Raw genomic sequence first — 17,096 nt, 5'->3', positions numbered from 1 at the left:
CTGGGCCTGGGCATTAGGCTCTGCGCTGAAAGTGTGGAGCCTGCTTGGGATTCTCTCTCCCTCTCTCTCAGGTCTCCCCACTTGTGTGTGTGCATGCATGCGTGCGTTTGCTCTCTCTCTCAAAATAAATAAATAAACATTTTTGTAAAAAGTAACTGATCAAAAACTGGCCCAATTTCACCATTTTTAAGAGGAAAAAAGTTACTAAAAATCCTTTGATTTTTAAATACTTGATTTGCAGAAACTCAAAGTGGAGATTTCTAACTGCTAAATATTAGTTGAGAGAAAATTTCAATCCTTTTGATTATATGAAAAACATCAGAATTGATAATAAAACATTTTTAAAATGTATGATACAGTTACAAACCATATAATATTTTTTCTGCAAAAAAACTAACCAAATATAGGAAACATTTCACATTTAAAAAATCATAAATGTAAGAGCATGTGCTTTACTTATTTACAAAGACATGTTCACAGAACCTGCAAAGTTCCAGATGAAGTCCTGATTTTCAAATGCTTTTATTTCTATACAACATTCATATTATCACAAGGATGCAATATAACTCAACTTACTTGTTAAACTATGTTTTGTTTCATAAGGATAGTAGCATCTAAAACTTAAGAGATGCTTACTATGGGCCAGACATATATTGAAGTGCCTTATATATTTTATTAATTTATTCTTAAAATAACTCAAGATGGTAGATACTATAATCACTCCACTTAAAAGATCAGGACCTTGAAGTACAAAGAGACTAAGGGAGCCAGGTTTCCAGCTGGGCAGCCTGGCTCCAGAACCCCTGCTCGAAGCTGCTATACCAGATAGACTCTAATTAGTGTAATATTTATTGGATTATAAAGAATGCAACAATTTATGCCAAAATAGGGGGGAAAATTAATAGCAATAGAAAAAAAGAAGTATTTTTTTAAATATTTTCTAAAAAAAAAGCAAATAAACGAAACTGGACCCATAGCAGGACAAAATAGGTATAATAAAATTAATATGCTAACATGAATCAACTCAAATCAAATATGCAATGATATATTATTATCCATCTAGTATAGGCACATTAATGTGTAGACTGCTATTGGAACTACAACTTACTATAAAGGTACAATCTTTGTGCTTTTGGGATTTACAATCTAATTGGAAGACAAATTACAGTATGTTCTGGAAGATCAAAGCACATGGCTCTTTTTAAAGTCAACATTTCTCAAAAGAATGGGAGGATGGCTGTGGCGCAGTGTATAGAAGAGGCACAGAGGTCATGGCATGGGCTAGAGTGCCTTCCTTCAGTCGTCTGGAAGCATATTCAAAGACACATAAAATTATGTCATCTGGATCTGCTGGGAATATGTGAGGACAGGGCCAACTGTTACTACCTCTATCAGAAAAATAAAGCTGTGAGGTTGGTAGAAATGGTAACAATTCTCATCAATTCCAAATTAACAGAAAAGATATGCACACTTTTCACAACTGACAATGTGGTTCTAAACAGAAAGGGAAGGGAGGATAAACTTAAAATAAGCAAGGAGTCTCTTAAACCTGAGACTGTCCAAATAAACAAAAAATTAGAGTATTCAATTCAATAAACATTGACTTTGGTGTTTAGCAGAAGAGGAGACATATTGTTAAAATAAATAAATGTTTTAAAATTTCCAGTGAAGGGCAATGCTTGTGGACTAGAAATGCCAGTAGAGGCAGCTTGTGCTTAATTTACTGAAAGCCTTTAAAATCAGTCTCGAACAATAAAATCCCAATTTAAAGTGATTTGGATTCTTACATTCTTTAGAGGGAATGGATGAGAATTTTTTTAAAGGCGCAAGCACTTGTAGTTTCTCACAGAAAGACACCAAATAAGGCTAAGACTTTATTATCTCCATCAAATTAGAAATCAAACACCACACTGCCTTTAGAATTTGGGACAGTACTTAATGAAGGATTCAATTAAATTTTGCTCTTAATAAGCACACGTATATTCCATGCACATAGATGTGGGATATGTAGTCTTTGTTCCTATTTTCCACTCACTGCTACAACTCAAAAAATGAAATAGAAATAAAGTAGAATTAGAGAAAATAATGATTATCACTTATAAATATTATCAGCCTTGGCAGTAATTAAGTAATTAGCAACTAGAATCCAAGGATATTACCCAAATTTGTTTTATATATTTGATATTCTTATCTTTTCTATAAGCTGTTGAGGCATTCGCCATTTTTATAACAAGAAATATTTATCACAGATACATTAAGTGCTTAATGCTAAAATTATTTTATGTTCTTTGTGCAACATACAAATCAAAGGACCTGTAGAAGTAATGCAGTACATGAGAGAAAAAATGAGATTAAAAACTTAATTTCCCAATTTAGGTTACCTTTATAAATACATGTTATTGATATAACTAAGATGCTACAGGTGTTTTCATTTAAACAATTATAATCAGAGAATGCTGAAAATATGTTATCACCATCCTTTATAGGTACTCTGTCAAGTTTATTTCATTCCTTGAATTGTTTCAAATATATTTATATAATGTATTCACCAAGGACTTTTTGAATTACCACTATGGAATCCACCTGTGCTAAGATACTGGGAGGTATAATTCTATAGGGAAGAGTGGGAAATAAAGCTATATACATAGTATATATAAAGCCATTTCATGAAGTTCTCAAGTGCTAAGGAATAGGACCTTCATCCTATAGTACAGAGTAACATTGGTGAATTTAATGAAAAGAAAAACTGGAGTTAGATATTTGAATCTGGGATAACATTTTGAACTTTAGTAATAGGTGAACTACAGTACCATTTAAACAACAGCAAAGTTGAGAAGCGACATGCTTTAGGGAGACCTCATGAGATGATCCTTCCTTACTTTGCGCATATCTCTCTAAATGTATCTTCACTTGGTAAAATAATTATTTGTTTAAAGGTCTCTCTCCAGCCCCAGTTTGTGAGGTTTTTAAGTAGAAGGAATACTTCATTCATCTTTGCACTCTCCAAAATACATCTTGGTACCTGGCATTCATTAGACACTAAATGTTTGTTACATGCATGGGCATATAATAAAGGATGAAATGTCTTCTATGGCATGGAATGGAGAAAGAGATTTGGGATCCAGTCACACAGAAGTGCAATAGTGTCTACTGTAAGTCTAGCCTCAACCTGCACATAGAAATTGTTTAAGTATTTCTTACAAGAAGGAATGTGTGTATGAATAAATAAATGAATTAATGATACAATCAGTTCAATGAAGGAATAAATACATTAAGAGAAAATGGATAAAGTCTGAACTTTGGAAAAGTACTAAAAAGTAATAAGCTAGAGAAAGAAAAGCACTCAATGATAGGCTCAGAAGAGGAATAGTTAAAAGAAAAAAAAACAAGAAAATGGGGTGTCCATAAACAATAATAATGTGCTACATTTCTACAGCACTTTCACATTATTTTAATTCTGATAACAGTCCGGAAAGATAGGGGGATAAGGTTTTATTATGCTTGTCTTTTTAATAGAGGAAGAAACTGAAGCCCAGAAAGGTTAGGTGACTTAGAGGATTTCAAATAGAAAGAAATATTTAACATTGTCAAATGCAGGAAATAGGATGATAATGCAGAAAAAAATGTCATAGATTTGGCATGTAGTCCATTGAAGCCTGTGCAAAGTGAAGTGAGGTTGGGAAGGAAGGAAGAAGAGGGGTGGGAAGGCAGGTCAATGTTTTAAGTGTTAGAAATAAATATATTAAATCACATAGTATCACATATGTGATAATCACAAAAATGTCACACATAAATCATCACATAGGTATCAGAATGGAACAAGATTTAGGGTAGAAGAGGGAGACATGAATAGCTTCTTTTTTTAGCTAAGATTTCTTAAATAATGAAAGTAAATTCCTCATTGTCCACAAATAACTCAAAGGATATTTCACTTAACACATGACTTTACTTACCTTGAATTCTCATTTTCCTAATATTTCCCTGTTCACTGAGATCTCAAAAAGAAAAAAAAAAGTCTTATCATCTTGGGTAAGATCTTGGTAAATTTTTTAATATTTTTCTTGGTAAAATTCTGACAATTACTGATGCCCTTTCCCCCTTTCTTTAATGTTTTCCATTCAAAAAAACAGTTCTGAAAACGTTTTGATGGGAAGAGAGGCATGAATGCTATCTAACCTTCTAGCTCTTCCATCTTCCCTCTCACTTGGAAAGTAGCTTCTTATTCACGTAAACATTGAAAGGCCCTGAAAGCACAGGTAATTCTATTTAAGGATTAATTTATTTCTATTTATTTCATGTCAGGAGAAGGGAGGGGGCAGAAAGGAAAGCGAAAGACCATTTTTTTCCTTGATTTCTCTAATGTATATGGGTAGTATATGTAAAATACGGGAAGAAACATACAAGTAAATTCTGGAATAAAATACATAAATAAATTAATACATAAATAAATTCTGGAATGGTTTTGCAAATAAAAATCACTAGACTCAAACTTTCTTACACTTCATATTTTAAATACTAAATTAAGGGGCACCTGGGTGGCTCAGTCAATTAAGCGTCCGACTTTGGCTAAGGTCATCATCTTGTGGTTCATGGATTCAAGCCCCGTGTTAGGCTCTGCGCTGACAGCTCAGAGCCTGGAGCCTGCTTCGGATTCTGTGTCTCCCTCTCTCTCTGCCCCTACCCAACTCACATTCTGTCTCTCTGTCTCTGTCTCTCTCAAAAATAAATAAACACTAAAAAAATTAAATACTAAATTAAGCAAAAGCTATTTTCTATGATCTTGTGAGTCATATCTACTTATGTTTGTTTAGGAAAAAATACATTTTTCTTAATGTTAGTTAGAGATGTCAGTTGTGAAACATAAATTTAGATGGGTAAGATAAATTAGTTTTTGATAAGTGAATCATCAACAGAATTGCTAGTTAAATATGACTCAACTTTTTACTCAGTTTTTGGTGATGTGCCGAGTAGTAAGAACAGTATGATTTTTTAGATGATAGAATATAATTTATGCGTTTTTCTTTTTTCTCTTTTCCTGAACGCAGTTAATGATAAACAAACCACACTATGACTGTGTCTACATATCACATAAACATCTAGATGAAAAGTGACAAATTCGGGCCATCATCCAGCTATTTGAAAACATTTATCTTGATGACATTAAACATCTGGATGTTTCCAAATACCAAGATGTTTGATGTCCTGCAGATAAAATATCCTGATGACTGGTTGAATTTTTTACTTATCTGCTGCATAAAAATGCACATTTGCTTGCATATATCTCTTCCTATTTCAGACACAAAATGTAATTTTAGCATGGATATAGTAGGGAGTCATAGGATCTGTCAGGTTTAGATTTTTTTTGCGCTGTTATTGTTATTTATAATGAATGTCTGTCTTAGAAAAACATCTTTTATTTTACTTTCAGTAAATAAAAGAGTTAATCATTTAAACAGTGTGTATTAAAAGGTAAAGAATTTGCAAAATAAAGGAACATAGGTACCTATGCTTTCATCTACAATGAGCCTCCAAAACACTGAGTTTGGGGGAAATATAACACAAAATACTCTTAATTGATTAACTTATTACTCACTTGGAATATTATATAAGACATTTCCCTTTCTTATCTTTCTGTTAAAAGCATTTTTTTCTTCCTTAGCATGTCCATTTATGCCATCCAGATGAGGTGACAGAAATTCAAACTTTCTAATTTGATAATTTTGATGTTTCTAGCGATGGCTTGGCACGAGGACAGTAGTACACATGGATTCTATTTTTGCCTATTCATTAGGTCTTAATTTGTCTGAATCATTGAAGATTGGCTGTTACAACTTCTCTGTCACATTTTCTTACTCTAGGTCTAATTGAAGAAAAGCCATTCTTACGGAGGAAACAGGCAACGTTTATTACAAAACGGACTATGTATTTTGATTATCAGCTTAAAAGAAAGATTAATGTTATTTTCAATCCCCACCACTTTAAAAATAATTCTGTATAAGCATTAAATGCCATTTCTAAGCCTTTTAAATCAAGATTGCTTGGATTTCATACTAGAAGAAGAAAATGAATGTTAAAGTGGAAAACAATTCCCTGAAAGGTGGAAACTCTTATGGCACTGAAATAACAGACAATTGAATAATGCATTTCAGCTCCCGAGAACTCTACCTGTAGGATCACTCAGAACTGAACCAAAGGCACTGATGACCACATCGGCTCTCAGATGGACTAGCTCATCTTCATGTTCATTCCAGTTTCCCATTTCATCTTGCTCTGTCCGAACAAACTGCATAGCAACAATTCTCCCTCCTTTTACTATAACCTTCCGTGGGGACAGGAAAGGCAAAAATTCACACCTTTTTTCCTTAGCAAGCTCCACCTAAAACAAAACAGAACAGAGAAGAAGTTGACAATGTTTCTTCTCCATTTAATACTTGGTTTTAAATTCAATTATACATGCTACAGCTTCCGATGCTTAAATCAACATAAAGCTTTTTCTTTCACCAAAGCTGATGTACAGTTATCAGCTATTTACATTTTGCAAATCACTGACTCAAGGGAGTCTTAAATAGACTGGAGTTGTCATGTGGAAGTTTACAGAGAATGGCATCACAAGATATTTCTCAAGTTTTAGGGACACCATACCCTATGGTTGGTGGCATATAAAGTTTTTGCCTGTAGCAAAAGTCTGGTTTTCCATATGCTTTCATTTATGTAGGCTTAACTTCTCTTTTCAATCATGCCACATATGAAATTAAATACTTCTGATCATTACCAGGTTGCATATATCTAAACTGGAAAAAAGTCAATCAAGTGGGTGAGCCAATCTCTGCAAGTGCATGATTTAAATGGTAGGTAGAGGAAAGAAGACTGAGAAACTGTGGGATCAAGAAACAAATAACATTTAATCTTACTTTTGTAAAAATGCAAATGAAAAATTTAAGAAAGAGAAACAAGTATGTTCTTCTTGACAAATTCCCAGTTAATCCACATCTATTACCTCATTTATTCTGCTATAAAATGGGACACCCTGGTTTTTGTTTTCATGCCCCTAATGGGATGCCTATCAAGACAGAATGTAAATATTTACTTATTTTTTATTTTTCCATTTACTGTTTTTTTTTGGGGGGGGGGGAATCCAGGCCTTTGTCAATGTAACCCTAACTAGTATATTGAGTGTATTTTTCAAAAATTGTACTACTGAAGTGGATGAGGGATTGTCAAATCTCATTCCTTCCCTCCCTCATGGAAGACAGGTGGGTTCTTAGTAGGACCCCTGACAAGTGAGATTAAGAAGGTTGTTTGTGTGAGGTTCCATACAAGGAGTTGTCTGGCACCAACAAGATGGAAAAACTGAGACATAAAGTGACTTGCCTTATGTTGTGATCAAATCATAGACCCACTTCTGGGCACTCTGTCCATAATTAGTGGTTCCAAACTTTGGCATGCATCAGTGGTTCCAGAACTTTGGCAAGCTGGGGGGCTTGTTAAAACTAATTGCATGGACCCACCCTCAGAACTTTTAGCTCTATAGGATTAGATGAGGCCTGAGGATCTGCATTTCTAACAAAGTCCTAAGTGATGCTATGCTGCTGGTCTAGAAATGACAATTTGTGGACTTATCAGATTATATCTGACTGGCTCTGAACTTAGTTGGTCTATACCATGCATTCTTTTTGAGAGTAATATCATCCATAAGGGATCAAACATTAATTCTTGAAAAAGGAAAAAATCTTAGATGTCAAAATTGAATTTGTGACAACTCCCCCCCATAAGAGCAATAATATATAAACAAATATACAGGATATCTATATTATTAAAATTACAGTGTGTTTGTGTGTGTATTGGGGAGGGTTAATTAGGAATAAAGGTTTATGAAGACTCACTAAAGGGATAACTTAAAAAAACAAAAACAAAATTGAGAAACACTGGTCATTCCTGTATGTTGGCACAAAGCTATTCAGCCTATGTCTTCTTTATGCTTTGAATATTGGCTTTAAAGCCTTAAAAATTGGACCACATAAATTATTATTGCAAAACATTTCCTTTTTCTTTATAAATTAAGAGATTATCAATATGAAAAATACTAGATATTAGGTATATTGTGGGTAGTAAGTATCAAAACAATGGATCTTAAACTGCACACTGTTTAGACAGGAAAATTAGGAGTAAGTGGAATTGAATCAGGTTTGAAACCGGCTTCTAATGCTTACTTGGGATAGTCACTAAATAAATCTCTTTGATCTTCAGCCTTCATATATGTAAAATGGAAATAAAACCTAATTAGTTAGTATGTGGTGTTATTTAAAGCAATTTAGAAATGTAAAACACCTAAAACAAAACTTAACATATAGAAAGTGCAAGTAAATACTATTTATTTGTAGTTGCAATTTTTTGTATTTTTTTTAATGTTTATTTATTTTTGAGAGAGAGACAGAGACCAAATACAAGCTGGGGAGGGGCAGAGAGAGAAGGAGACACAGAATGCAAAGAAGGCTTCAGGCTCCTAGCTGTCAGCAAAGAGCCCAAAGTGGGGATTGAACCCATGGACCATGAGATCATGACCTAAGCCAAAGTTGGATGCTTTACCCACTCAGCCACCCAGGTGCTCTTGTAGTAAATTTTCTGAATTCACTTTTCCCCTGAAAATCATTCTTCAAACTATTCAATACCACTTAGCAATAGGATTATGAATGCAATAGAAAGGTGACCCAAGAGCAAAGGTAAAAAAAAAAAAAAAAAAAAAAGGAAAAGAAAAAGCCAAAGAATTTAGACTCTGTTTTAATTTTCAACAAAATAAAATGTATGATTTCTAGAAGGCAAAGTATTTCTTGAATAGTTCTAATTACAAAACAAATCTGGCTCCATACAGAAGATAGGTTTCCTGTGTCACTTTTGTCACACTTACATTATGTAGCACCTTATAACTCATCGATATAAACCAGTTTATTGTGCTTCAAAACTGCCAAGTGATGCTAAATTTTAATGATAATTCCAAACTTGATTGAATAACAATGACAAGTGTTTATGGTTTCAATAAATCAGTACATGATACATATTTAAAATAGTACTTTATTCTGCAAAGGGCAGAAATAAAATCCTGAACTATGCTGCACGTATTGTGAGCATGTCTCAGACTGATTTAGGATCTATTTTGTCCCATTCTACTTTTTATGTCTCTTAATACTTAGATAGTATCTATTATTTTCTGTAGATAATCTCATATAATTTTTGGAAAATTTGGCATCAAATTTAAAAACAAAATTGGGATTATTTATTTTCTGTTTAAAGAAATTCCTCCATATTTGGAGGGGCTAAGATGGTGGAACAGCACGGAAGGTTTTTTTGCATCTCTTGTCCCTGAAATGGAGCCAGATCAACATGAAACCATCCTGCACACCTAAAAAACTGATTTGAGAATTAACACAACAATCTGACAAACTGAACCACAGAACTCAGCAGGTATGCAGCATGGAGAGGTGAACTTGGGGAGAGAGGAGCCATGGAGGGTAGGGAGCTGTTTTTGCTTGCAAAGAGAGGAAGGAGATGGGGGGAGAGAATGGGATAAGCAACCCCCCACCAAAAGCAGCTACAAAGAAAGTGGAAAAGTGGGAACAGTTGCAGGGACTGAAAAAAAAAGGGAGAAAGGAGAAGAGAGACGGTTAAATTCCATTAAGACTCTATAAACAGGGGGAATACAGAGTCTGAAACTCCACAGTTCGATATCTGGCAGAGCTCTGGTGGGAAGTGGAATACCAAGGAGCAGAGAGCGAGCTCCAAGGGTCCTTGGGGCACACAGGAAGAGGCAGTTCCCCTGCTGAGAGGACATTTGGTAGAGACTGTGCAGCCTGTCCACAGACAAAGGTCCCAGAGGACCCCAGAGAACAACCACATTCACTGGTGTTGGAACAAGGACCTTAAGTGGGAAGCCAGGCACTAGATGTGTATTGTGATTTTCCATAACCCCTGAAGCACTAGTGCTACAAGATTGTGTGAACTTTTTCTGGGGTGGGCTGCCACCCAGCCACAGTCTCTGGTCATCGGCAGCAGCATGGTCTTGAGAACATTCCTGGGAGTGGGTTGGCACCCAGCCATTGCTCAGCAAGACCCACTCCCAGAAGATCTAAGCAGGTCAAAGCTGAAGTTCCTCAGAAGTGAGGGGTTGGGAAACAGAACCACATCTGAGATAAAACTCAGGATGGAGGTGCCGCCTGGCAGCCTGACAGCTTGGTCACAGACAGTGTAGAAGCAGGGAGTGGATGGAAGCTGGAGACAAAGGAGGGGTGCTTGATTGCCAGACATGGAGAGCACAGAGTTCTGATACTAGAGACTGGGTAGCTGGTCACCCCTCCCACACATGCGCATACACACATACACATGCCACAGCAATCCATCCAGGTAAGCTAAGCAGCACCATCCAGTGGAGAAGGAAGGTGTTACACTAAGCCCTGCCCAACTTGACTAGGGTTTGTCAAGGCCTCTTGAAAAACACAAGTCTCTCCACCTGCTTAGTATATGGACTATAAAGTGCTTTATAGCTTGACTTCTATGGGAAAACAGATGTACTTTCAATCGTACTTCATTCTGTCTGTTGGTCATTTCATTCAATTCTTTTTAATTTTTCTTTTCCTATTTTTGAATACAGAAAAAGAAAAAAACTTATTTTCCACTTTTATTTAAGAGATTTTTCTTTATTTTTTTTCTAATCTATGTTTTACATTTTTGTAAATTTTTAAAATTCTATTTTACTTTCATCATTTCATTTTATTCTATTTTACTGTATTAATTTTTTCCTATTTTGAAAAGTCTTCCTTTTTTAATTCTTTTTTCTTTTTTCTCTTTTTTTCTTTTCTTATCTTTCCATTTTTTTATCTAATCTATCAAGCTTCTTTCAACAACCAGAGCAAAACACACCTAGGATCTAGCATCCTTTATTTTATTTCCTTGTGTTGCTTTTAATTTTTTAATTTTAATTTTTTTTCTTTATTAATTCCTTTTCTTCCTACAAAATGATGAAATGAAGGAATTCACCCTAAAAGAAAGAACAGGAAGAATTGACAGCCAGGGACTTAATCAACACAGATACAAGCAAGATGTCTGAACCAGAATTTAGAATAATGATAATAATACTAGTTGGGGTTGAAAATAGATTAGAATCCCCTTCTGAGAAGTAAAAGCTAGTCAGGATGAAATAAAAAATGCTAAAACTGAGCGGCAATCTCAAATGGATGCCATGGTGGCAAGGATGGATGAGTCAGAGCAGCAAATCAGCAACACAGAGGACAAATTTATGGAGAATAATGAAGCAGAAAAAAACAGGGGGACTAAGGCAAAAGAGCAAGAAATAAAAATTATAGAACTCAGTGACTCATTAAAAAGGAATAACATCAGAATCACAGGTGTCCGAGAAGGTGAAGAGTGAAAAAAAGGTAGAAAATTTATGTGAGCAAATCATAGTGGAAAATTTTCCTAACCTGGGGAAAGACATAGACATCAAAATCCAGGAAGCACAGAGGACACTCATTAGATTCAAAAAAACCAACCATCAACAGGGCATATCATAGTGAAATTCACAAAATACTCAGGCAAGGAAAGAATCATGAAAGCAACAAGGGAAAAAAAAAGTCTTAACATACAAGGGAAAACGGATCAGGTTCACAGCAGACCTATCCACAGAAATGTGGCAGGCAAGAAAGGAGTGGCAGGATATATTCAATGTGTTGAATTGGAAAAATATGCAGCCAAGAATTCTTTATCCACCAAGGTTCTCATTCAAAACAGAAGGTGAGATAAAAAGTTTCCCAGACAAACAAAAATTAAAGGAATTTGTGACCACTAAACCAGCCCTGCAAGAAATTTTAAGGGGGACTCTCTGAGGGGAGAAAAGATGAAAAAAAAAAAAAGACCAAAAGCAACAAAGACTAGAAAGGACCAGAGAACACTACCAGAAACTCCAACTATTACTATGGCAATAAATTCATATCTTTCAGTACTCACTCTAAACATCAATGGTCTAAAAACTCCAATCAAAAGACACAGGGTAACAGAATAGATTAGAAAACAAGATCCATCTATATGCTGTTTACAAGAGACCCATTTTAGACCTAAAGGCACCTTCGGATTGAAAATAAGGGGATGGAGAACCATCTATCATGCTAATGGTTGCCAAAAGAAGCCGGAGTAGCCATACTTATATCAGACAATCTAGATTTTAAAATAAAGACTGTAACAAGAGCTGAAGAAGGGCATTATATCATAATTAAGGGGTCTATCTACCAAGAAGACCTAACAATTATAAACATTTATGTTCCAAATGTGAGAGCACCCAAATATATAAATCAATTAACCGAAACTTAAATAAACTCATTGATAATAATACCATAATAGTAGGGGACTTCAACACCCCACTTGCAGCAATGGACAGATCATCTAAACAGAAAATCAACAAGGAAACATTGGCTTTGAATGACACACTGGACCAGATGGACTTAACAGACACATTCAGAACATTTCATGCTAAAGCAGCAGAATACACATTCTTCTCAAGTGCACATGGAACAACTATAGAATGGATCACATACTAGGACACAAATCAGCCCTCAACAAGTACAAAAAGATTGAGATCATATTGTGCATATTTTCAGACCACGACACTATGAAACTCAAAGTCAGCCACAAGAAAAAATTTGGAAAGATAACAAATACTTGGAGACTAAAGAACACCCTAATAAAGAATGAATGGGCTAACCAAGAAATTAAAGAGGAAATTAAAAATTACATGGAAACCAATGAAAACGATAACACCACAGCCTAAAACCTTTGGGATGCAGCAAAAGTGGTCATAAGAGGGGACTATATAGCAAACCAAGCCTTCCTAAAGAAGGAAGAAAGGTCTCAGATACACAACCTGACCTTGCAACTCAAAGAGCTGGAAAAAGAACAGCAAATAAAACCCAAAACCACCAGAATACAGGAAATAATAAAGATTAGAGCAGAAATCAATGCTATTAAAACCAAAAAAAGCAGTAGAACAGATCAATGAAAACAGGAGCTGGTTCTTTGAAAGAATTAACAAATTTGGTAAACCCCTAGCCAGTTTGATCAAAAAGAAAAAGGAAAGGACCCAAATAAATAAAATCGAGAATGAAAGAGGAGAGATCACAACCAACACTGCAGATACACAAACAATAATAACAGAATATTATGAGCTATTATATGCCAATAAAATGGGCAATCTGGAAGAAATGGACAAACTCCTAGAAACATATAAACTACCAAAACTGAAACAGGAAGAAATAGAAAATTTAAACAGACCCATAACCCATAAATAAATAGAATTAGTAATCAAAAATCTCCCAAAAAATAAGAGTTCAGGGTCAGATGGCTTTCAAGGGGAATTCTATCAAACATTTAAAGAAGAGTTAACACCTATTCTCTTGAAGCTGTTCCAAAAAATAGAAATGGAAGGAAAACTTCCAAACTCTTTCTATGAAGCCAGAATTACCTTGATTCCAAAACCAGACAAAGACCCCACTAAAAAGGAGAACTATAGTCCAATTTCCCTGATGGGCATGGATGCAAAAATCCTCAACAAGATACTGGCTAACCAGATCCAACAATACATTAAAAGAATTATTCACCAAGGCCAAGTGGGATTTATATCTGGGATGCAGGACTGGTTCAATATCTGCAAAACAATCAATGTGATACTTCACATCATTAAAGAAAGGACAAGAACCATATGATCCTCTCAATAGATGCAGAGAAAGCATCTAACAAAATACAGTATCCTTTCCTTGATAAAAAACCCTCAAGAAAGTAGGGATAGAAGGATCATACATCGAGATCATAAAAGCCATATATTAAAGATGCACTGCTAATATCATCCTCAATGGGGAAAAACTAAGAGCTTTCCCCCTAAGGTCAGGAACACGACAGGGATGTCCACTCTTGCCACTGTAATTCAAGTATCGGAAGTCTTAGCCTCTGCAATCAGACAACACAAAGAAATAAAAGGCATCCAAATCGGCCAGGAGGAGGCCAAACTTTCACTCTTCGCAGATGACATGATATTCTATTTGGAAAACCCAAAAGATTCCACCAAAAAACTGCTAAAACTAATTCATGAATTCAGCAAAGTTGCAGGATATAAAATCAACGCACAGAAATCAGTTGCATTCCTATACACCCACAATGAAGCAACAGAAAGAAAATCAAGGAATCGATCCCATTTACAGTTGCACCAAAACCCAAAAAATACCTAGGCATAAATCTAACCAAAGAGGTGAAACATCTATACACTGAAAACTATAGAAAGATTATGAAAGAAATTGAAGAAGACACCAAAAAATGGAAAAAGATTCCATGCTCCTGGATAGGAAGAAAAAATATTGTTAGAATGTTGATACTACCCAAAGCAATCTACATATTCAGTGCAATCCTTATCAAAATAAAACCAGCAATCTTCACAGAGTTGAACAAATAATCCTAACATTTTTATGGAACCAGAAAAGACCCCAAATAGCCAAAGCAATCCTGAAAAAGAAAATTAAGCAGGAGGCATCACAATCCCAGACTTCAAGCTATACTACAAAGCTGTAATCATCCATACACTATGATATTGGCACAAGAACAGACACGCAGATCAATGGAACAGAATAGATAACCCAGAAATGGACCCACAAATGTATGGCCAACTAATTTTTGACAAAGCAGGAAAGAATATCCAATGGAATAAAGTCTCTTCAGCAAGTGGTGCTAGGAAAACTGGACAGTGACATGCAGAAGAATGAACCTGGACCACTTTCTTACACCATACACAAAAATAAACTCAAAATTGAATAAAGACCTAACTGTGAGACAAGAAGCCATCAAAATCCTAGAGGAAAAAGCAGGTAAAAACCTCTTTGACCTTGGCTGCAGCAACTTCTTACTCAAGACATCTCCAGAGGCAAGGGAAACAAAAGCAAACATGAAGTATTTGGGACCTCATCAAAATAAAAAGCTTCTGCATAGTGAAGGAAACAATCAGCAAAACTAAAAGGCAACCAGTGGAATGGGAGAAGATATTCACAAACGACATATCAGATAAAGGGTTAGTATCCAAAATCTATAAAGCACTTATCAAACTCAACACCCAAGAAACAAATAATCCAGTGAAGAAATGGGCAAAAGACATGAAACAAATAGACACTTCTCCAAAAAAGATATCCAGATTGCCAACTGACACATGAAAAAATGCTCAAAATAACTCATCATTGGGGAAATACAAATCAAATCCACAATGAGATACCACCTAACACCTGTCAGAATGGCTAACATTAACAACTCAGGCAACCACAGATGTTGGTGAGGATGTGGAGAAAGAGGATATCTTTTGCACTGCTGGTGGGGAATGCAAACTGGTACAGTCACTCTGGAAAACAGTATGGAGATTCCTCAAAAAATTAAAAGTAGAACTACCCTACAACCCAGCAATTGCACTACCAGGTATTCATTCAAGGGAAACAAGTGTGCTGTTTTGAAGGGGCACATTCACCCCAATGTTTATAGCAGTGCTATTGACAATAGCCAAAGTATGGAAAGAGCCCAAATGCCCATCGATAGGAATGGATAAAGAAGGTGTGGTATATATATACACAATGGAGTATTACTTCACAATCAAAAAGAATTAAATCTTTCGTTTACAACTACATGGATGGATCTGGAGTGTATTATGTTAAGAAAAATTTGTCAGTCCGAAAAAGATAAACCTATGAGTTCACTCATATGAAGCATTTAAGATATGAAACAGATGAACTAGGGAAGAGAGAAGGGAAGCAAAAATAATATAAAAACAGGAAGGGAGACAAAACATAAAAGTCTCTTAAATATAGAGAACAAAGAGATGGTTTCTGGAAGGGTTGTGGGAGGGGAGATAGTCTAAATGGGTAAGGGGCATTAAGGAATCTACTTCTGACATCATTGTTGCACCATATGTTTACTAATTTGAATGTAAATTAAACAATAAATAAATTAAAAATAAATAAAATGAAAATAAAAATAAAAACAAAATTGGACACTGCGAACAAATCAAAATTAAAAAAAAATGACTACCAATGACTTAATGCTTGAACATGCTTTAGTAGTATTCTTACCATGGTTTTGACTTCTGAGGGATTAAAAGCTATATACAGTTATGATCACAAAGAAACTGTATTTTAATATATCCTCAGCTCACATCATAATTTCCCATATGCACTAGCGTTGATAGCTGGTATTTAAATATTCAGTATTTGTGACAGATATCTAACAGTGCACAGAAGTTGAGGATTATTAACACTGGCCCCCACAAAAGATTACTCTGAAATTTTGCTTTTGAACTTTGACATGTTTTATATTCTCTAAAATATGTAAGAGTATACTACTGGGCAGCAGACATAAATCATACCATTTCTTGCCATTTTGTTATTAAGCAGCTAGATTTTTCATTTTATGCAAGAAATGGAAAAACTTTTATGTTTAATTAAAATTTTTTTAACATTTATTTATTTTTGAGAGAGAGAGAAAGAGAGACAGTGCAAGTGGGGGAAGGAGAGAGAGAGAGAGACAGAATCTGAAGCAGGCTTCAGGTTCTGAGCTGTCAGCACAGAGACAAACGCGATGCTTGAACTCATGAACTGCAAGATCATGACCTAAGCTGAAGTCGGACACTCAATCAATTGAGCCACCCAGGCACCCCAGAGACGGAAAAACTTTTAAAGGAAAGATAGGAAAGGGGCGCCTGGGTGGCTCAGTCGGTTAAGCGTCCGACTTCAGCTCAGGTCAGGATCTCACAGTCCGTGAGTTCGAGCCCCGCGTCGGGCTCTGGGCTGATGATGGCCCAGAGCCTGGAGCCTGCTTCCGATTCTGTGTCTCCCTCTCTCTCTGACCCTCCCCCATTCATGCTCTGTCTCTCTCTGTCTCAAAAATAAATAAACGTTAAAAAAAAAATTAAAAAAATAAAATAAAATAAAATAAAGGAAAGATAGGAAGATATCGCTTTAACATATGTATTTATTTGGAAAGTACTGATATTGGGAAAAGAAAAGCTAAGATGGTAACATTTTTTTGAGATGATA

At 35.4% G+C, this 17,096-nt stretch overlaps 1 protein-coding gene and 1 long non-coding RNA gene across 3 annotated transcripts in view; one reads left to right on the top strand and one right to left on the bottom strand.

Moving 5' to 3' along the window:
* Positions 1 to 17,096, bottom strand: part of DPYD (dihydropyrimidine dehydrogenase) — an 850,732-nt gene that overhangs the window by 438,305 nt on the left and 395,331 nt on the right. Inside the window, exon 11 of the mRNA XM_019457587.2 lies at positions 6,166 to 6,376. Within this exon, the coding sequence (XP_019313132.1) occupies positions 6,166 to 6,376 (211 nt within the window). The remainder of the gene's footprint in view (positions 1 to 6,165; positions 6,377 to 17,096) is intronic.
* Positions 1 to 17,096, top strand: part of LOC109271899 (uncharacterized) — a 46,740-nt gene that overhangs the window by 22,689 nt on the left and 6,955 nt on the right. Inside the window, exon 5 of one of the 2 annotated variants that reach the window (XR_008418419.1) lies at positions 5,859 to 6,172. The exons of the other annotated variant lie outside the window; for it this stretch is intronic. This is a non-coding gene — a long non-coding RNA (uncharacterized LOC109271899). Of the gene's footprint in view, positions 1 to 5,858; positions 6,173 to 17,096 lie in introns of those variants that run through there. 2 annotated transcript variants of the gene reach the window in all.

This window comes from Panthera pardus, unplaced genomic scaffold, assembly GCF_024362965.1.
Source record: "Panthera pardus isolate Hobbes unplaced genomic scaffold, ASM2436296v1 HiC_scaffold_11, whole genome shotgun sequence".
NCBI lineage: Eukaryota > Metazoa > Chordata > Mammalia > Carnivora > Felidae > Panthera > Panthera pardus.
This window is presented reverse-complemented; position numbering and strand designations above follow the sequence as displayed.